General features: G+C 38.6%; 1 protein-coding gene across 5 annotated transcripts in view; it reads right to left on the minus strand.

Annotated features, from left to right (window-relative positions):
• LOC132821532 (inactive N-acetylated-alpha-linked acidic dipeptidase-like protein 2) overlaps positions 1–22,845 on the minus strand; it is a 973,299-nt gene that overhangs the window by 272,390 nt on the left and 678,064 nt on the right. For 4 of the 5 annotated variants that reach the window (XM_060834141.1, XM_060834143.1, XM_060834142.1 and 1 more), the window contains one exon: positions 14,605–14,697. The exons of the other annotated variant lie outside the window; for it this stretch is intronic. In XM_060834141.1, coding sequence (XP_060690124.1) covers positions 14,605–14,697 — 93 coding nt within the window. The remainder of the gene's footprint in view (positions 1–14,604; positions 14,698–22,845) is intronic. 5 annotated transcript variants of the gene reach the window in all.

Consider the following 22,845-nt stretch of genomic DNA (forward strand, 5'->3'; position numbering starts at 1 on the left):
CTTGATCAGAGCCTTCCCCACCACAAGCTGAGCTGAACGCCAGGGAGCCCTGCATCATCAAAGGACATGCCTCGGCAGCCACTCCTTTTCATTCACAATGAAATACTGGTTAGGCCATAGCTGGAAATATGTATCTAGTTCTGATCACATTACAAGAAGAACATGATTGCTGTGCAGGGACACAGAGGAGATTTGCAGGCAAGTTGCTCGGGCATCCAGGAAAACAGTTGGCAGTTGGGACTGTGGCAGGGAGGAAATTCAATGCCTGGCTGCCTCCATTCTCCTTCTCATCAGCAGAGAAATGCAGAACAGTATAGTTTTACTATCAGCATTTTGACCTTTGTTCTAAAACTTCTACATTAATACGCTGTCAAACACATCAACTGATGAGCCCATTTAAAACACCTTAAGTGATGCTGAATACCAAGTAGTTTCCTACTGGCAGAGTGAATATTTTAAAAGTTAAAGCACTGTCTTGCATCTGAGAAGAAAATAAAGTCCCTACAGGTCTATTATCTACACAACTGTAGCAATTTTTAGTCTTTGAAATTTGTGCTTTGTGTAGCAGACAAAGCAGCAGTGACATTAAAAAAAGGTGATATCTCTAGCATTAAGATGATCCAAGGAGATAAAAAGTCAAAGTGTTAACTATATCTTAATTAGACATCAACTATATAATTGCACAATTAATTTTACAGGCATTATTCAAATGTGTATGCATATTACATTACAAATTAGTTTGCAATAATTATTTTTAAAACAAACTTACATTAATGAAGAACAATTACGAAGTAATATAATCACACTTTCAGGTGCACGTGGTAAGGAGTAGGCAGACTGTAAGGTTCCTGTAGCTTGCTCCATCATTTAATAGGATTGTGGCTGATTTTGACCTCACCTCCACCTTCCTGTCCAATTCCCATTTCCCTTGATTCCTCTAGAGTCCAAAAATCTCAGCATTGAATATACACAAGTTAACACCTGCAGCTCTCTAAAGTACACAGTTCCAAAGATTCTGAAATTAAGTTTACAAGATTTATTCAAATAATGACCCAAATCACCCACAGTTATTGCAGTAGCATTGACAGGCGCTGTGCATCTGAAACAGGAATTCCAGATCAGAAGATTTGGAACATTAAGGCTTATTTTTCAAATGCTGACATGATCATAAAGTTTATACATAAATAATAAACTGAGTTCATTCAGACTTAGATTATTTTAAATGGAGTTTAAGTGTACTTTATATTGCCGTTTGGGTTCAAGCTAAGTGGAACTCTCTTTATATTGCTTGGCTCCCACATGGCTTAATGCAATACTTTGTAAACCAGGTCTGACACCACACTGGATTTAAAGTTCACATTCTGCCAAATTGAAGCACTATGAGTTGGTAAATCCCTCATTACCAAATCCACAGTGTCAAGGAAAATGTTTTACATTTATGCCACTCTAACAGCAAGCAGACAATCAATGAATATCCCACTATCAGCATCCTGGGGTTATCATTGACTGAAAGTGAACTGAACCAACCATACAAATGCTGTGATGACAACAGCAGCTCAGAGACTCGAAATTCTGTTCTAAGTAACTCACTTCCTGACTTCCAAAACCCTTTACGTTCATTATCTGGAAGGTACAGGTCAGCAAGGTGATGGAACACTCTCTGCTTACCTGGATGAACGCAGTTCCAATAACATTTATTGCAACACCATCCATTACAAAGCAGGCTACCTAATCCGTACTCCATCAGCCAATTCAAATATTCGCTTTCTCCAGTACTGACACATGTATATTGTACAGGTGCCAAACTTTCGGTCAATATCAATTAGAAGGATAAGGGCAGCAGGTACATTGGGACATCATTGCCTGTTAGCTCCATTTCAAGCCACACACCATCTTGACTTGGAACTATATCTCTGTTCCTTCAATACTGCTGGATGAATATCCTAGGAATACCTTTGCTGTAATACCATGTGTACCTGCAACACATGAAGTGCAGCACTTCAAGAAGACAGCTCACTACCACCTTCTCAAGGGCAATTAGGGATAGGCAATAAATACTGGCCAAGTCAGCGTTGTCCATACCACATCAGTAAATAAGCAAACAATGTCTCCAAAGAAACAACAATGGGAAAAGAATTATTGCAACTTGTAAAGTGAATAATATGTGGAGAAAAATGAATGTAAAAATTCTGCTAATAAAGCAGGGAATAGCTCTTCCAATATTCAAGCATACATGTGATGGTCTGAGCAGCAAAATTTATCATTCTTTACTTTACTATGGAGTTCTAATAGACTCTGAGATGACTGGAATGGGTGATTGATAAGTCAGGATATGCTGCTGTCAATCCGAGAGAAATAACTTCAGTTTTGCAGATTTTTGCTGTGCAACATTATGTTTGAGCAGCCTGCAATCAAACCTTACTGTCAGATTGTTTTGGGTCTTTCAGTTATTCAGGAACATTTGACCAGGAATTTTGTTCCTAGGTGTCTAGTTGTTCTGTCAGGGAAATTTAATTCAAGAATTCATAAACATTAGGGAAAGAATCCACATGACAACTTCAGAAACTGTTGGTTAAGTGGTCGCAGAAAACTACAGGTCAGTTAGCCTAACATTTGTCATTGGGAAAATGCTGGAATTTATTACTCAGGAAGAAATAGCAGGATATTTAGAAACTTCAATACAATCAAATAGTCAAAACGATTTTGTGAAAGAGAAATCATGTTTGACAAATTTTCTTGAGTATTTTGAGGGGATTAGAAATAGTATTGATAAAGGGGAACTGGTAGATGTAGTAGGTATTTGGATTTCTAGGAAGCATTCATTAAAGAACCACAAAGTTCATGAACAGAATAGGACCTCATAATATTAGAGAGTAAAGTATGAGCATAGATAGAGGATCGGAATATACAGTTGAGATTAATGGGCCTTTTTCAGGTTAGAACAAAGTGACCAGTGGTGTATCACAAAGATCAGTCCTATGGCCCTAATTCTTTACTAGCTGTATTAAGGATTTGGAGGAGTGGCCAGAGTGGAGCATTTTCAAATTTCCTGACAATACAAAAACCATCAGGAAAGCCTGTTGTGACGAGGACATAAGGAATCTGCAAAGGGATATAGATAGGTTGAGTGGGTGGACAACAATTTGGCAGACGGAGTTTAATGCAGGTAAGTTTACGGTAATGTACTTCGGTAGAAAGAATCAAAAAACATTATTAAAATAGCCAGAAACTCAAAAAATGCAGTATAGAAGGATCTGCGTGTTCTTGTTCATGAAACCCAAAACATTAGCACACAGCAAGTAATTAAGGCAGCAATTAAAATGTTGACCTTTTTTTGCTTGGGCTTTGGTGCTTAGTTTTGAAAACAATGAAATCTTTTCACAATTGCACAGGGTATGTGTGAGGATGCATCTGCTGTCCTACACACAAGTTTAGTCCCTGTATTTAAGAAAGGATATATTGGCATTGGAGGCAGTTCAAATGTTCACTAAACAAAAAAAGCCAACAAACTGCAGATGCCGAAAATCAGAAACAAAAACTTAATTGCTGGAAAAACTCAGAAGATCTGATCGAGTCAGTGAAGATTCATTAGGCTGATTCCTGAGATGAAAGGGTTGAATTATGAATAATGATTAAAGTTTAGAAAAATGAAACATATCAAACATATTGAAATATGCAAGTTTCTGAGTGGGCTGATAATACAGGTATTGAAACTGTTTCCACTAGCGGGGGGAGTTTCAAACCTGCTGCCTCCAATCCCCAGAATGGATTTCCTTAACTTCACAACCACATCAGTGGCCCCTGATAACACCCCTTGACTTTCATTCAGCTGAACCTTAGGACTCACTATGCCTACTCATCTGACCAACTTGGATGGTCAGCTCTGACTGATGTGACACTGGACCCCTGAGTGGTCTATGTGCATCAACTGATTGACTGTGCCTTCCCCAAACTAGTTGCACCTATCATGCACATCTAACTTCCTGGATTGCAGTGGTATGGAATTGTTGTAACCCTGAATGCCCTAACCTGTTGACTGACCATTTGAACATCAAACATTGTCCTTGGTTAAACAGGCTGGGAACACCTGACTGAATGATGCGTATATTGGTTTACTTCCCTGAGAGTTTGAGACATGGCCATTTGTTTGAAAAACATGTGTTTGTTGTGTACGCTATCAGGAAATTGTGCAAGTGTGAGATTGATGCAACAAAATGTCCAGTCTCTTGATAGGTAATTGCTGACAGTGACAAATTACTCGGTTTTGTGTCTGTGCTAAAAGACAAGGCAAGGTTGAAATACTGTGAGCCTTTAAGTTCTGGTTGGGTAGGAAAAGCACAAAAAGAACCAAGCAGGCACAATGCAAGTGAGTGCTAAGAGAGTGAGCAAGGTTCCCTAAGATGAAAGAAGAATTATTGCAACTTATAAAGTGAATATTAAGTGAAGGAAAATGGATTTAAAAGTTCTGGTGAAAAAGCATGGAATAGCTCTCCCAATACTTAAGCAAATATCTAATGGTCTGAGCAGCAAAGTGTATTATTTTTGAAGTCTCCTTTACTTTGCTATGGAGTTCTAATAGGCTCTGAGCCTGCTTAGAATTCTCAACTCTCCCTCTTTGGTGGGAGTCTACTGGAATTGGTGCTGATTCCTGTATGCAAGTTTCCTGGCAGCAGCATTGCAATGGAAAGGTGCCAGTGTATTCCAAAGAGCAGCACTAAAGTGCAGAACTGTCTTGCAGAGGGTCAGAGATCTGCATGAATGATGAATGGAGGCTGGTATATATCCAATATCAACTTCTATGGATGGGGCGGGTTGTGGTTGCTGCTCAAGAGGAATGCCCTGAGGTTTTGATGACTGGTGTCCAAGATGAAGAACTGGAGGAGAAAGTGGTGAGCTAGAGTTGCCTGATAACTGGACTGATTTGTCAGGAACTGTTGCTTTCTGGTTTCTATTCAATGGGTGAATGGGAAACTGCCGATAAATGAGTGAGATTACCAAATAATGAGATGTGAATGCATGCAAATCATCTCCTTGCCACTCACTAATGAGAGTTTTTCTCACCATTCAACACTTGGTTTGATCTCAACATTGAGAAGCTCCTCACTGTTTACTGCACGTGATTTTCACAACTTTCTTGCCAATTCTTGGGAAGTTCCCAACATATGTCAGAGGTTCAAACCACCAAGAATACTTCAATCTAGAGTTAGAAATCTGAGTTAACTGCAAATTGAACCTCAGTGTTAAAATAAAACTATTTTATACTGACACTAACATTGTAGTTGACAATACTTTTTAAATTCTTTTTCTGCTTTTAAAAATTGTACAAAGTCTTCTAGCTTCAGTGCATTGTCTAAAATAACGCTCCTAGTGAAAATGAGCCAAAGGTTTGATTTAGCAGTTGAATCACTTTTTTATGTCTTTATATATTGTCCTAAATTATGTTCCTCATTTCTTTCAGATAGAGTAAATATTGTTCTTGAAATAAATTAGATAATTAAACACAACTTATTTGTAATTCCTCCATGGTAGTTAAGCTTCCCAAGCAAGTTTAACAAGTCTAAGATTTGAACACTAAATGCTTCCTTTCGCAAATTTTTATTTCTTGTTTTTCAGCATTTTCAGGACATGACTCAACTTATCAGCATTTAAGTCTGAAATTATAATATGGGCACATCTTTTGCTTATGTCAGTCAGAGGTACATATTTCCACAACAATGCCCTTTGGAATGTACGTGTGTGTGGGATTAACAATTCTATTCCAAAGGGTATCTCAGAGACTATTTTAAAACAATGACAGAAAATTTGGATGAACAGGTAACATTGTAAGTCTATCATTTTACTGAGAATAATAGAAACATGGAATAAAGCCTTCAAATTAAACAAAAAAATAACACCCAGAACAGGGATTTTAAACTCCTCCAGGAAGAATGTCATTTTGTTCTGATACAAAACCAAATCTAATCATTTTAGAATGCAGTTACATCTAGAATCAGTTGGAGTGTTGTTTTGTGAATTAACCTTATGTAGACTACACAGACAGAAACTGAAAAGTCAAAACTGAGAATTTATCAGATCATATATTCCAAACAGCTAGATAAATTATATAAAAATATGCACCTACCCATGAAGAAGATCTACATGCAATTAAATTAGCAGCCTATATTTAATACGTACAATTATCTATAATCAGCAGGTGTGCACAAATACTTTAACTTTAGCCTACTTAGCCGGCCAAAGGTTCAGTCAGAATGAACCATGAAAGTAGCAAAAGGAAATGGTTTTCCAGTTGGTAGGAATTGCATGAGGATTTGATTCAGTGTTGTATGATTCCAATGAACAAATAAAGATGGTAATCGGAAACACTGAGTTGTAAAGTTATTATGTAAGAGGATAGTATTAATTAATGAAGGCAGCTCAGTTAGCAGAAAAAAATAATATGATTGAATTTTACATGTAGCTTGAAGGAGAGAGGGTGGGTCCAAGACGTTTATTTCAAAATTTAAGAGGAATTATGAAGGCATGTAAACAGAGTTGGCTACATTGAATTAGATTGAAGAGCAAGTCAATAGTGATGCAGCAGGAGACATTTTTGGGAATATTTCAGAATACACAGAATAGACACAGTTCAATGCATAAGAACAATTCCAAGAGTTGGATCCACAACCCGTGGTTAATTAGATATGCTGAGGGTAGTAACAGACTGAAAGAAATAAATATAGAATTGTACACTGACAGGATATACAAAACAGTAAAGAATGACTAAAAAATTAATAGGTTGGGAATAGTTACAATACAAAAGAAAGATCATAGAAATATATAACAGATGGAAACAGTTTCCATAAATAAAAGAGTTAACAAAGTGAGTGTTGTTCCTGTAGACAGAAGTTGGAGAATTACACATAGTAAATAAAGAGATGGTAAATGAATTGAATAGGTGTTTTGCATTGGTCTTCTCTGCGGAGGAAACAAGAAATGTCTCAGAAGTTGCTATAAATCAGAGATACTGAGCAAATTGTTGAAGCTGCATGCTGATAAATGCTCAGCTCTGTTGGATCTCATCTGATGGTCTTAAAGGAAGTAGCAAGTGGGATAGTAAAGGTGTTGGTTTCAATTTTACAAAACTCTCCAAGCTCACTGAAGGCTCATGTGAGATTAGGAAGTAGCAAATGCCACCCTTCTATTCAGTAAGAGGGAGGCAAAATATAGGAAACTATGGGTATGTTCGCTTAGCATCTGCCAAATAGCTGGAAAATATTAAAAGCTATTACTAAACATGTTACAGTAGGATACTTTAACAATTTCAAGGCAACTAATATGGTTTTGTGAAAGGAAAATCAAGTTGAACCACTCAACTGGTTATAAGAGGAAATAACATGCTGTGGATAAAGGGGAACCAGGGGATGCACTATACTTAGATTTCAAGGAGACATTCAAGATTATTGCAGAAATATAAAGCTCATGGTGTAGGGGGAAGGACATTAATATGGATTGAAAATTTCCTGGCTAACAGGAAGTAGAGAATAGGAAAAAAGGATCTTTCTCAAATTATAGAGATTTAACAAATCATCTTAACAACAGAGATCAGTCTGAGATCACAACTGTTTACAGTTTCTAAAAGTTAGGAGAAATTGAGGACTGCAGATGCGAGGGATCAGAGCTTAAAAATGTGTTGCTGGAAAAGCGGAGCAGGTCAGGCAGCATCAAAGGAGAAGGAGAATCGATGTTTCGGGCATAAGCCCTTCTTCCTTCTCCTTTGATGCTGCCTGACCTGCTCTGCTTTTCCAGCAACACATTTTTAAGTTTATAAAAGTTGTTTGGTTGAAGGTTAGAAGGTATGGTTGTCAAATCTTCTAAGACATCAACATAGGTCAGAAAGGAAGTTGGTAAGAGGACATATGAAAGTGTATAGATATGCTTTGTGAATGGACAAAGATCAGGAAAATGAGCATAAATGTTGAAAAAAAATTGAAATTGATTATTTTGGTAGGAAGACTAAAATTAAATCCTATTATATGAACGTGAGAGATTACAGAGCTATGAGATCAGAGGAATCTGGAAGTCCGAGTGCAAATATCACAAAAGTTCAGTATTCAGTTACAGCAAGTAACAGGGAAAACAAATAAAATATAACTCATTGCAAGGGAAATTCAATACAAAGGTAGAGATATTATGCTTCAGTTTCACAGGGCATAGGGAGACCATATCTGAAGTACTATGTACAGTATTGTTAATTTTATTTAAGTTAAGGTGTAAACGTGTGGCAAAAGGTCAGAGAAGGTTTACCAGCTAATACTGGAATGGGTGAATAGCCTCAAGAAGAAGCATTGGATAGGCTAGTCTTGATTCTGCTGGGGTTCAGAAAGGTAAAAGCTGGCTTGATTGAAACTTGAGAGTTCTTGACAGGTTAGATGTGGAGAGATGATGTTTCCTTTGAGAAAATCTAAAACTGAGGGTTACAGTTCAAGAATAAAGGATCAACAGAGGGTTATACAGAGAAATGGAACTCTTTCAAGGGTTGAGAGTCTTTGGAACTCTCTTCCTGAAAAGACAGTGGAATCAGTGTCTTTAAATATTTTTAAGGCAGAGGTGGATATATGATTGTGGTCAAAGGGTGAAAGGTTGCTTGGGGTAGATGAAAATACGGATTTGAGGTCACAATCAGAACAACCATGATCTTATTGAATGATGGAGAAGGCTCAAGGGGCCTGTTCTTAGTTCACACCTCACATAAAAGGAAAACTTCAGCAAACTTATTCAAACAAAACATGTTGTGCTGAATTTTATATCTTTATCATTTGAAATACAACCTTGATTTACTACTTGAAATGTCATGTAGCACAAACTTGATATTCTGGCAAGAACATTATAAAAGTTCAGCTCAATCAGTGTCCTGTTGTTTGTCATTGCCATGAACATGATCTTTAAGAAGGAAGAGAAATTAAGAGGTAGAACATCTTGTTCAAATGTCAATTTAAAGAAATAACTGAAACCTTTCTGTAATGCATTTCTCCTTGCAACGTAACAGGAGGGAATAGAAGATTTAAGATTTCTTCTGAGCAGAAATATAAAATGTTTTTTTTTAATATTAAAGCTACCAGGTTTTTATTCATGTTCCTAACTCAGACAATTCAATAGAAATAACTACATCTGTACTTCATTGTCCTTGAAAATAACAATCATTGCAACGAACATACAAAAGACCACCAGCTGATAGGACTGTCAGCCAAATTTAACCCCACCATCAGAGCCAGTGTCATCTCAATAGCAGCACTGAATCTTAAAGTCATGGATTAAGAGATGGAGCATAAAATCTAGGAAGACTCCATCCTAAAACTAGCTTCATGGCACTACTTTTCGGAAAAAACAAAGAAGATTGTGTCAGGATCTCGGCTAATATTTATTTTCCAACTAACACCAATAAAAGGAGTACTTAGTTATTGTCATATTGTGGTTTGTGGGAGTTTGTCGTGGTGAAATCAACTGTGTTTCTTATTTTACACAATAGCTAAAACTCAAAAATACTACGTTGGCTGGAAAACGCTTGGATACATTCTGATATCTTTAACAGGCCTTTCTTGCTATATAAAAAAAACTATTCTTAGGCTCATAACAGCAAAATAATCATCCATAATAGAGGTCATTGCAGATTAGCGCAGTTTGTTATGGACAGTGATCCTGCAACAGATGGAATAAATCAAAGTTTGTAGCCCTACCCTATCCAGTTCTGAATGATACCAGGAGATTAAACAACTAATAGGATGATCAAAACTCCATAAACATCACCATCCTTTATGATGGAGAACCTAATATAAAAGACAAGGATGCATTTGCAGCCATCCTTGACCAAAACAGTAAAATAGAGGATCTTCTCCAGAGGCCATTGCTGTCATATATGCCAGTTTTCAGCCAATTGATTGACTGCATAATATTAAGAAATTACTGAAGGCACTAGTTACAGAAAGGGCTATGAGCCCTGAAAAAATTCTAGTTATAATACTGAGATTGTGCTCCAGGGTTAGTCATGCCTCAAGCCAAGCTGCTCCAGTCAAGCTACAAAGCTGACACATACCCAACAATACGGAAAATTGCTGCGGTGCGCATGGTCCTGGTAACAGGACATTGATTCTGGTCCCAATTCAGGCTTTGTGGGGCCCAGTGTCACATCTAGTCAGAAGACTACAAGAAATAGGAGCAGGAGTAGACTATGTAGCCCATTGAGCTTGTTCTAACATTTATTATGGCTGGCCTTGGACATCAACTCTAGTTTCTATCCACTCACCATCTCCCTAAATTCTCCGAATATTTGTTACATCATCCTTAAATTTATTCAATAATGAAAACTCTACAACCCTCTGGGGTGCAGGGTTTCAAAGATTTACAACCCTTTTAGTAAAGACATTTCATCTACCCCATCAAGCTCCCTCAGAATCTTGTACATTTTCCTATAGTTATTTGCTCATGGAATGCGAGCATCACTGTCTGGGCCATCATCTACAGCCATTCCAAATTGCACTGAAGAAGGTGATCTTGAGGTGCCTTCCTGAACTGATGCAGTGCTTTAGGGTATAGGCATAGTTATAATGTTGCTAGGAAGGGAGTTCCAGGATTTTGATCCAGGGACAGTGAAGGAACAGTTCTACATCTGGATGGCGTGTGGCTTGCAGGGTATGTTGCAGCTGCTGCTCTTGTCCTTCTAAATGTTACAGGTTGAAGTTTGGGGGATATTATCTAACGAGCCTGGATGGATTTACTGTACTGTGTCCAACAGGTGACATACACACAGTGCTGCCATGCATGATGGGTGTGGTACCAATGAAGCAAATGTTTTGTCCTTGATGGTGTTGAATTCTTCATTTTTTTGAGTAGTGTTCTTCCCAAGAAAGTGGAATGTATTTGATCACATGTCTGTCTTGTAGATGGTGAGCAGGCATTGGAGAGACAGAATTTCCAGCCCTTGATCTGTTCTTGTAGCCAAAGTATTTATCTGGCTGGTTCAGTTCAGGATTGACTTTGTGGCTTCCCCAAGGGATGAGGATCTTCCCCCCCGCCCCCCCCATTGGTAAAATGTCAGTGACAGTGTGTATAGTCCATTAATTTGTTAATTATTGGCCACTTTTTTTGTTCAAATGGCCGTGGAGTGGGAAAGCTGCACCATTTTCCCTACTATTGGGAAGGTGGTATGTTGGGGTAAGACTACAGGTATTCCACTCTTGCTCAACCGCCCCATATTATACTCCACCTTCTTCCCTTTTCCTCATCCCAATTTCCCTTGCCCTTTAGCCTGTTTCCAGAGAGTTGGAAAAATTCAGCCCATCCTGTCCACAAAAAAAACACAACAAATTCAATCTGCCCCATTTCTCTACTCCTAATCCATTGCAAAGTGCTTCTGAGATGGACTTGCACTGCTACGATCTACTCACTGGTTCTACAGCTTTGGTCAAACCATAAATCAACGAGCTGAATCCCAGAGAATAAGTGACAGTGACTCTCCTTGACATCAGAAGAGTATTTGACAAACTGCAGCATCAAGGAGAACCAGTAAGATTGACGTCAGCGAGAGTCAAAGCACAAAGGCTCATCAGTAGAAGTCATAAAGGAAAATGGCTGTGTCTGTTGGAGGTCAATCATCTCAGGTCCAGGACATAACAACAGGAATTCCTAATGGTTTGCCCTTGGCCCCAATCATCTTTAACTGCAGCCTCAATGACCTTCCAATACAAAGCCAGAGGTGGAATTCTCAGTGATTATTACACAGTGTTCATAAGTTCTCAGGTACTGATGCAACATGCACAACATTCTTTTCTCACTTCCAAACCCGCAAATCATTTTAATCAATTAATAAATCTCTGACATCTGCATGATGCAATCAAGCACATATTTTCCTAAACTTAACTTGCATCATTCCCAAGGGGATTATTCCTTACATGACTAAATCCATTCCTCAATAATTTCCAACATGCTTTCCCTTTCCTCTGGCATCTTACGATGAAAGCACAGGGGATGCAACATCTGCCTTTTCACATCCTTCCTTCTATTGTCCAAGGCATCAAACAGAATAAGTGAAGCTGCAATTTTGTCAATCTAATCTATAGTGTTTGCAGCTTATACTTCAATATCCTCCACTCTAGAATGACCAAACATAGACTGGGTGACCACTTTATGGAACATGTAAATGTGATCCTGAGATTCCAGTCATTTATCATTTTAATTTTCCATATAGATCTGCCATTTCTGTCCTTGGTCTGCTGCAGTGTTCCAAGGAAGCTCAATACATACTAATAATAGCACTTCACCTTTCAATTGGACACTTTTATGCTCAATATCAATAATCCTAATTTTCATCACCAGTTTTTTTCTTGTTGCTTGTTTTGGTCCCCCATCTTTCTTTTATTTCCTTCACTTTACATTCAGATTGCTGCTATCATGCCATCCACACCTCCTCGAAACATATCTTTTGTTTGTCTTTTGTCTCATTCATATTCCCTCTGGCCTTGTATCATGAAATATTTTATCATTTAATCTTTCCTGCCTGTTACCCAATCACATCATTTTTGTTTAACCCTGATTTCCAGATTCAGGTTGTTTAAATGTGTTTTAAATTCATTTAAAATTGCACTTTGGTTCTACTTAGGTGAAACTTAATTTATATTGCTTGACAGTTTCTCCATTTCACTTGAAGGAGTGTTTGGAATCTTGATGAGAAAAGACTGGAGATAAAAGGATAAGTGTTGCATCTTCTGCACTTGCACAGCACATGCCACTGAACATGGTTCAATGTACCTCCGATACTTTGTAAACAAGATTTGATGCTATCTTTGATTTCAATTACATGTTGTGTCAAATCGAAGACTTGTAAGTTAGTAATATTCCGTACCAAAGCAACGAAGGGAAAAATAAAGAGGATATTTTACATTCATGCCACACAAATGTGAGGCAATGATCATCTCCAATAAGAGAATCAAACTCTCTCCCCTTGACATTCAACAACATTATCAACACTGAATCCCACACAACCAACTTCCTGGGGGATTACCACTACAAAGAAAATGAACTGGAAGAGCCATATAAATGTACTCAGTACATAAGGGTATCAAAGACCAGGAATGAGGAGGTGAGTAAATCACATTCTGACTTCTCACAGCCCATCTACAAGGTATAAGTGTGATCTACAAGGTATAAATCAGGAGAGTGATGGACCCATCCCGAGAAGAATTCAGCTGCAAGAATACTGAAGAAAGTCATCATAGTCCACAACAATGCAACTTTCTTGTCAACGTTCTTATTACTGGCCAAATCTGCAATTTCTACCACCTTTAACATCAAGGGCAACTGATGCTGTAAATGTGACAAGCTGCAAATGTTTCTTCCAAGCCAAACATTGTACTAACTTGCAACTACATCAGCATCCATTCTCTGCCAATGGGTCAAAATCTGGAATTCCATTTTTAGTAGTACTCTGAGCGTGTATCAAGTGAGGTTCTGTGTTTCAAGAGGAAAACTTACCGCCATCTTCTTGAGAAATTAGAGGTGTGTAATACATGCTGACCATGCTAGTGATGCTCACATGCCAATAATGAATACGTTTAACGAAAAATAATCAGGAAATATCTGCGACAACAGCATTTATTTATAGGAACTACCAGATAAATAATGAAGGAAGTCCAACTAATTTGTCTTTTACCAACTCAGTGCTCACCTAATAATAATGGAGTTGTCAACTAATCATATCAACTATCAATTACATCTGGCTCTGTTGTAGACTAATGTGCTGAAAACCCAAGTGGTAGAAAGCTTTGGGAACCATGGGTCCAAAACTACATGCTCCTTTCAAGCATGCTGCACTTATCACCTGTCATGGCTGAAATTGCTTGTGTACTGCAACCTAAAGTGTTATTTTCTGAACGAAATCTACCTTATTTGCATTTAAATGAATCAATACTAACTGCTTGCCCTATCTCCTTGGGGAGCTTGTTTCATAGATTGACCGCTTGCTCACTGAAACAAGAGGAGAAAGGGCACCAGTTCCAAAGGTAATGAAGTAATATACATGCAACTTTCTTAAAGAGCTGGTTATTCATGAAAAAAAAATTGGAGTGGACAAAGCACTTCAACTGCTTGACAGATTCAATTTTAATTTAATGGTCATGGTAGAACACACAATTTCTCAAAAGCTCACTTGTGGTACACTTTCCTCTCGGTTAATCATATTTGGTCGAAGTGCTGCACTCAGGGAAACCTGCTGCAGCAAAAATGAAAGGCAGTTAAAAAAAATCATTTTGTAGTTGCAAAGAAATTACTTCATGTGAGCAGGGATGCTATATAGTACAAAGTACAGCACCAATTCCTGTCACACATCCAAAAAGATGACATTGTGCATATCTGATCTTTTAATATAAATTTTCTGTATTTCCTCTCAATCAAGACATGGGATCTGTTATTAAATTGGAAATGACATGCAAAGCACAATTAGAAGAGAAAGTACGGAGTGAAGATAGTAAATAAAATAACATTACTGAATAGAAGTTCAATTTCTGTCAGACCTGCAGAATTACTATACATGTTGTATGAAAAATTCATGCAAGTTGGCCTATAATATTAAGTCACCTGGGTTGATGGATCCTTTCACGTAGCCAATTACATTCTGGATTGTTCTATATTCTGAGACTGTTGCCACCTCCAGCCTGATGGTTTTACTGACTGTATTCAAGATAAAACAGAGACATAGTAATAGATCGTAAGAAAAGGTTAGGTACACATGGTCAGAAATTCTCAACAAACTTTGGCATTTTGTTAATCCGTATCCTGATTTTGTGACCAGGTTTCCAACACAAATTAACACAAGTTAAATCATGAAAACTGTAGACTTGCTAAAACATCTGAATCAGACCACCACAACAGCACACCTGTTAGCCCTTCTGTGAACAGAGGCATGGAGTAGGACCTTGTCATTTGAAATTAAGTTTCAGTTACATTTTATTCTTCTATTTTAATGAAGTTTTTTTTCTGCTTTTGTAATGAAGATGGTTCATGTTTGCTTTGTTCAAAACATCACCTTCCCATTATTCAGAGAGTGACATTCCCCTACGATGTGCAGGTATAGCCAAGTCTGTGGCACCATTGGTGGCTCGGGTGCACAGTGGGGGGAAGAACAAGACTGGAACAACAATAGTGGTAGGATTCAAGATTGAGAGGAGGGCATGAAGTTTGCAGATGATACAAAAATTGCTGCTTGGTTAAAGAAGAAAACTATAGACTCTAGGAAGGTATCAATGGACTAGTTAAGCTGGTCAAACATGGCAAATGGAGTTCAACATGGAACATGAGAGATCATTCATTTGGAAAAAACAAGCAAGGTGAGAGAATACACAAGAAATAGTTGGATGCTGAAAAGTATAGTGAAATAGAGGGTATGTTCACAGATTCTTGAAGTGGCTGCAACAGGTACATAAGGCATTCAAGAATACTAGTTATTATTAACCAATGCACAGAATATAAGAGCTGGGATGTTGTGACAGAACTGTTGTCATGTGCACTCAAATTTACAAGATGGTTATATTTTCAATGTATCTTAACTTGAAGTTAAAAAAAAATTACAGATAAACACCTCAGCTCAGACTCATGCACGTGTGATCCAATTGCCATAGGGAGAGAAATTAAAAACATAAACCTAATGAAGTTGGGTGGCAGTTTTAACACCTTGTCACAGTATCCTGAAAAGAAAGAACACCTACTCTTTGAGACACAGAGCGAGTGACATCACTATTATGGGAGGACAGAGGGGAACTGGTTTTGGTTTAATGACCAAAGATGATGTCCTTGAGAATTCAGTTTTTGTTCAAAATGAAAGGAACAAAACAGATGGGGAATTCAGAAACTTAAGGAACAGATGATCACCTGCCAGGTGATAATTGTATCTAGGAAAGGAATAACTGTCTAAGGACACTAAGTTTTGACCTGGCATAACAGGGGGAGGTGAAGCTCCCTGGAGAAAGCTGGGAATGACTGTGGGACTATTCCTGTGATAATGCATATCAGCAACAGCATTACATCGCATCAAAATGACAGGTTTTGGTTCTGTTAGTGAATAGGAAATTTACCTTTTTTAATTGGCCTATTAACGTTTGAACTTTGGCATGTTATTGCTGCAAAAATATTTTAAAATTGAAATCTCAGGCAATGATTTACTTCTGTTGGTCATTTAGCATACTCATCTCTTTTTGTTATTATCAGATTCTACCAGCACAATAATGGCATAAAAACTACTAACTCGACCACAGATGGAATGTGACAAATAGTTCTGGCTCCCAAAATACAGAAAATATGTGATTGCAATAGAGAAGGAACAGAAAAGATTTGCGAAGATGTTACTTGGATTAGATAATTTTAGTTATGCAGAAAGATTGGATGTGCTAGGAATATTTACTTTGGAACAGAGGAAAGCAAGGGGAGACCATTTGAAGTTGATAAAACTGAGGGCTCTTGATGGAGTGGCTAGGGAAGTGTTATTCCTCTACTTTAAGGGCTCCATAACTAGGAGTCATAGATTTAGGGTAAAAGATGGGAAATTTTGAATAGATTTGATCAGCAATTCTTTCATTCAGAGGGTGGTGCAAGTCTGGAGCCTGCTGCCTGAAAAAGTGATAGAGGCAGAACATTTCCGAACATTTAGAAAGTACTTGGATATGCACTGAAGTGCCATCCCTTGAAATGTTTTGGAACAAGAGCTGCAAAGTGGACTTGAGCTGGAGAGCTCCTTTTGCACTCTAAGTTTCCATGCTTTCTATAATAAAGTTGTCTTGCAACCACTGAGTTCAAATAAGTGGTTTGACTTTTGAAGTTCCAGAGATGTGGATGTTATAATAAGCTTTTTTTCATATAAAAAAAGGACCCTGTTCTGTATTTCCCAGAAAGATTTTGTGGGTGAATAGTTAAAATGCTGTTCATGTAAAGTGATGCTTTCAGGATGCACTGCAGCTCCAATGTATAAAATAGCTGGCTTTTAACATTTTCAGACAGCAGCAATCAGTTCATTTAATTGCTGTCTCATATCTGTACTTTAAGGCACTGTCAATCAAGTAGCATTTCAATCAGAAGCAGTATTCACTGATTGACAGCTTACAGCTGGCCTGAACAATATAACAGCTCTTCCACTCCGGCTCACATTGTCATGGAAACAAAGCTTCTGCTGTTATTAAAAGTTAATCTAAACAATTAATGTGGGAACACTTCTTTTGAATTGCATTTAAATGAAAAAAGAAATAACTTTTTTGCTTATTAACTTGTTTTTTGCACACAAATAATTGTCCTGGCTATGCAGAAGGAGTAACAGTGAGGCCCTGTGGGCTTACCGTTATATAAGTCCAAATTGACAGAAATGTTTGTCACCAGCATTGAATTAAACACTTATAACTGAAAGTTCCAGGTACAGACCTTTTGCTGTTCAGTAACAATCCACCAGCTGATTGCTTAACAAAAAACACAATTGTTTTTTTCTGCTCACATGTCTCCTACATACCCTGTAGCTGTACAGTGAGCGAACATCAAAATGGCTTTCTGGTAATAGCAAGTTTCAGAGCAGAAAGCTGCAGTAAGTCAATTTCCAACTGTGAACTGCTAGTTCTGTTCAATTACTACTGGCTGTTTAAGATCTGTCCCAATTGAATCAATAAAAAACTAATTCCATCTGAAATATCAACTGGACTCTGATATCAGATAACAAAGTGAAAAACATCATTTCAAAATTAACAGCTACTGAATAAGGCTATTTTGCTTTGCTGAAAAGATTCCCTGTATGATTCAGAAAGTTGCTTTCCAAAATACATTAACCATGTTAAATGCAAGGATGTACTGATTGCAATGACCACTGATCATAATCTTGGCTCACCAAAGGACAAATCGAACTTTAAGTCTTTAAATAAAAATGATGACACACAGCCAAAGTTGAATGTAGGCATAAATTCAGTGGCTGCCTGGAGAGAGTCAGTCTGGAATATCACACTTGACCAAGTGTCAAAGAAGGGAGAACTTGATTCACAAACTGAACTTACAATTGCCTGGGAGTATTTCAGACTGCTGATAAAGGCAGTCTGGGTGGGACACAAATTTTCATCCTCACCTTTTAAGAATACATAAGGAGAGGGGTTAAAAGCGAACTTCCTCCCTTCTCTGTATGGGTTATCGACCAATATGTTGTGAGGGCCACTGCTTTGAAAACATCCATTTAAACATCTATGCACTGCAGGAAAAGAAAAGATCAAAGTATTTTACTCTAAGTGCTGTCAGTTAAACTATTGCTGAAAGGAATCAGGACAAAAGTGTTTCAATCAAGCTAGAAAGCCGAATTTCAGTCAACTACCAACATCAACGTTACCAGAAACATGCACCAGAAATGGCTGCAACGTCCAACTATCTGCTGTTCATGTACAATTCTGACTCTGCTCCCTATTCCTCAAAAAAATCTTTTTAGACTCACTTCTTATTTCTAATCTACGTGCTTGTGTGCTACATTACTGTTACTTCTTGTCGTTAGTAATTTATAAACTCACTTTTTATTAATTCAAGAAAGCCTGGTTATTTTGGCTCCTTTCAAAACATAAGTTCATTTGGGTCTGGAGAAAGGCACCTATAAAAGAAGGATTTATTTTCAAAATACCTTGTTGTGACCAATGAAGAGTTTGGGTTAGAAACCAAGAGGAGCCAGTTCACCCCTCCTAAACTAAGAGGGAGATGGTTACAAATAGCCCATCTGGAACCAAAACAAAATTGGGGAACCACACCCAGTGCATGTTCATAACATGGGTTCGGAGGATTCACATCAGATTCACCAAAACTCTACCAGGGCTTAAAGGCTTAAATTATAAATAGATTGAAGAAGCAAGGCGTGTATTCCCTCATGTCGCAAATTGAAGGATGATTTCATTAATAAGTATTTAAAAAGAAAATAATTTAACATGGTGGAAAAAAAGGGTTTCTATTATTGGGGAAAAAAATATCATATATAATCTTAAAACATGGACAAGACTATGTCTTCTCCACAAGTTTATGATGGTTGAATTTGTAGAAGATATACATATTCAGATTGTTGTATTTATGAGTAGGTAAGGGTATTGAGGAATATTGATCAAAGATGAATAAATTGGGTAGAAGTACAGATCAACCATTGTCCAATGGAATGATGGGACAGACTCAAGGTGCTGAGTGATCTACTCCAGGCTCTACATGAACTATGTATAAATGCATTCATGAACAGTTAACTCAATTTCTATTTTTAAATACACAAAAATGACAGTAGATCTTTCAATCAGTCTGTAACAATTAGACACCTGTTACTTGCAGTTAATAAAAAAAACTTAAAAATATACGAACATATAAAATATAGTCATGCAAAGAATACTTTAAAGGATAATTAAAGGTGCACAGAGAGAAAAAAATAAGTTACAAGTATATCAGTTATTTTGCACTAATAGGGCAGCATAATGTTTTCTCAAGTGAACAATTATAAGAAGGTAGAAATGAAATACAAACCATAGAAACAGCAATAAGTTTGTAACTGATAAGGAATAAAATTTCATAAATATTCTGAATAAGAATTTCTATCAAACAATGACAAACAGCATGCATTTTCAGGGGTAGCCAAGACTAAACAAAAGACTTTAATATCAATTTCGAGAGTTCAGAACTAAAACATTTCGAAAGGTACATGATATTTATCCTAGAGTGCAAAGAGTCACAAGGGAGGCTTATAAGGCACCAATAATCATTATGAGGCCACTGGGGATGTATCAGTAGGGAGTTTACAAGATAATATGATGTTCACATCTGAAAAAGACAAAGTCAACCTATAAATCTTACTTCCATACTTTGCAAAATAATTAAGTCAATTCTCAGGAGTAAGTTTGCGAATCATTTGTAAAAATATTGACTTGGTAAACTGTAGTCAACAAGGAATAAAATGAGTAAGATTCTCAGTGAGTAGCCCTTGAATGTTTTGAAGAAATAATAATCCAAGTGGAAAGGCCAATGAAATGTTGCTGTTAAACTTCCCAAATCATTTGTAAAATTGCTTATAAGTTTTACAGAATGTTTTTATTCTTTAAACTGGCTGTCGTGAAACATGAAGTATCTAGCATTGATTATTTGCTAAAGGAGTCAATAGTTTAATGCTGGAAAAGCATGGCAGGTCAGGCAGCATCCAATGAGCAGGAGAATTGACGTTTCAGGCAAAAGCCCTTCATCAGGAATGAGGCTGTGAGCTGAGAGGGGTGGAGAGATAAATGGGAGGGGTGTGGGTTGGGACTGGGGGGAAGGTAACTGAAATTGCGATAGATAGATGGTGGTGGGGATAAGGGTGATAGGTCAGAGAGGAGGGTGGAGCAGATACGTGGCAAGGAAGATGGACAGGTAGGACAGGTCATGAGGGCGGTGCCGAGTTGGAAGGTTGGAACTGGGATAAGGTGAGGGTTAGGGAAATGAGAAAACTGGTGATAATGTGTGGTTGGTGGATCCTAAGGCAAAAGATGAGGTGTTCCTCCAGGTGTCAGGTGTAAGGATGTGGCAATGGAGGAGGCCAATGTCCTGCATGTACTTGGGAGGGGGAGTTGAAGTGTTCGGCCATAGGGTGGTGGGATTGGTTGGTGCGGGTATCCTGGAGATGTTATCGAAGTAGTCTGCAAGTAGGTGTTCTGTCTCCCCAATGTACAGGAGACCGCATCGGGAGCAACGGATACAGTAATTGATGTATGGATGTGCAGGTAAAACTGTGATGGATGTGGAAGGCTCCTTTGGATTATTGGATGGAGGGGTGGTGGGGCGGTGTGGGCACAGGTATTGGATTCCTGCAGTAGCAGGAGAAGGTGCCAGGAGGGAAGGGTTGCTTGGTCGGGGGTGTAGACCTGACGAAGGAGTCATAGATGGAATGGTCTTTACAGAAAGTGCTTAGGGGTGGGGAGGGAAATATATCTCTGGTGGTGGGGTTCGTTTGTGGGCTGCAGAAATGATGGACGATGATGCGATGTATATGGAGGTTGGTGGGGTGAAAGGTGAGAACCAGGGTGGTTCTGTCCTTGTTGCGGTTGGAGGGGTGGGGTTTGAGGGCGGAGGTGCAAGAAGTGGATGAGATGCGCTGGAGGGCATCTTCAACCAGGTGTGAGAGGAAACTGCAGTCTTTGAAGAAGGAGGCCATCTGGGGTGTTCTGTGGTGGAACTGGTCCTCCTCGGAGCAGATGCGGCAGAGGAGGAGGAATTGGGAATAAGGGATAGTGTTTTTACAGGAGGCAGGGTGGGAGGAGGTGTAGTCCAGATAGCTGTGTGAGTTGGTGGGTTTGTAGAAGATAAAAAGTGAGGTCTGCAGATGCTGGAGATCAGAGCTGAAAATGTGTTGCTGGTTAAAGCGCAGCAGGTCAGGCAGCATCCAGGGAACAGGAAATTCTACATTTCGGGCACATTCCTGATGAAGGGCTTGTGCCCGAAATGTCGAATTTCCTGTTCCCTGGATGCTGCCTGACCTGCTGCGCTTTAACCAGCAACACATTTTCAGGTTTGTAGAAGATGTCGATGTTGAGTCAGTCACTGTTGATGGAGATGAAGAGGCCCAGGAAGGGGAGGGAGGTGACTGAGATGGTCCAGTTTGTGAGATAAGATTTCCCACACACGTGGCCATGTTGACTATCCCTAACCAATCGTTGCCTTTCCAAAGGACATGTAAATCCTATCACTCAGAATTCCCTTCAACAACTTTCTCACTATTGATGTTAGACTCAACGGTTTCTAGTTTCAAGCTTTGTCCTTTCTCAAATAAAGGTACACTACCCGCCCTCCAAGTCTTCCTGCACTTCACCCGTGGCTGCTGTTAATAGAAATGTCTCTGCAAGGGGCCCTAGAATGTTCTGGGACACACTTGATCAGCTTTGAGAGATTTATCTACCTTTATACTTTTTAAGACCTCCAACACCTCGTCTTCTATAATGTGGACTGTTTTCAAAAACAATGTATTCCTTAGCTTTCTCCACAGTTAAAACTATTTGTTTAGCATCTCTCCCATCTCCTATGATTCCACACATAGATAAGTTCATTGATCTTTAAGGAACAATATTCCCTCCCTACTTGCTCTTTTGCTCTTAAAGTACTTGTAGAATGTCTTTGGACTATCCTTAACCATATCTGCCAAGGCTATCTTCTCATATCTCCCTTTTTCCCTCCTTATTTCCCTCTTAAGAATGCCCCTACACTCTTACGTTGAACAGAGAGACCTAGGGGGTTCAGGCACATAATTCTTTGAAAGTTGCATCACAGGTAGACAGGGTTGTTTGTCATGTTTGCCTTCATTGCTCAGGCCATTGAATACGGGAGTTGAGACATCATGTTGTCGTTGCACAGGATGTTGGTCAGGCCATTGAGTTATGGGAGTTGAGACATCATGTTGCGATTGCATAGGATGTTGGTGATAAGGTTAGAGTGGTGCTGGAAATGCACAGCAAGTCAGACAGCATCCGAAGAACAGGAGAATCAATGTTTCGGGCAGGAGCCTTTCATCAGGAATCATGTTTTCCTGTTCCTCAGATGCTGCCTGCCCTGCTGTGCACTTCCAGCACCACTCTATTGTTTACTCCAATTTACAGCATCTGCAGTCCTCACTTTGGCCAGGATGTTGGTGAGGCCACTTTTGGACAGTTCTGGTCACCCTGCTTTCTGAAGGATATTATGAAATTGGAGAGGGTGCAGAAAAGATTTACAAGGATGTTACTGGGACTGGAGAGTTTGAGTAATAAGGATAGGCTGGGATGCTCTTCACTGCAGTGTAGGAGGTTGTGGAGGTGACCTTATCAAGATTTATGAAATCATGAGGGT

This window comes from Hemiscyllium ocellatum, chromosome 13 (genome assembly GCF_020745735.1).
Source record: "Hemiscyllium ocellatum isolate sHemOce1 chromosome 13, sHemOce1.pat.X.cur, whole genome shotgun sequence".
In the NCBI taxonomy this organism is placed as follows: domain Eukaryota; kingdom Metazoa; phylum Chordata; class Chondrichthyes; order Orectolobiformes; family Hemiscylliidae; genus Hemiscyllium; species Hemiscyllium ocellatum.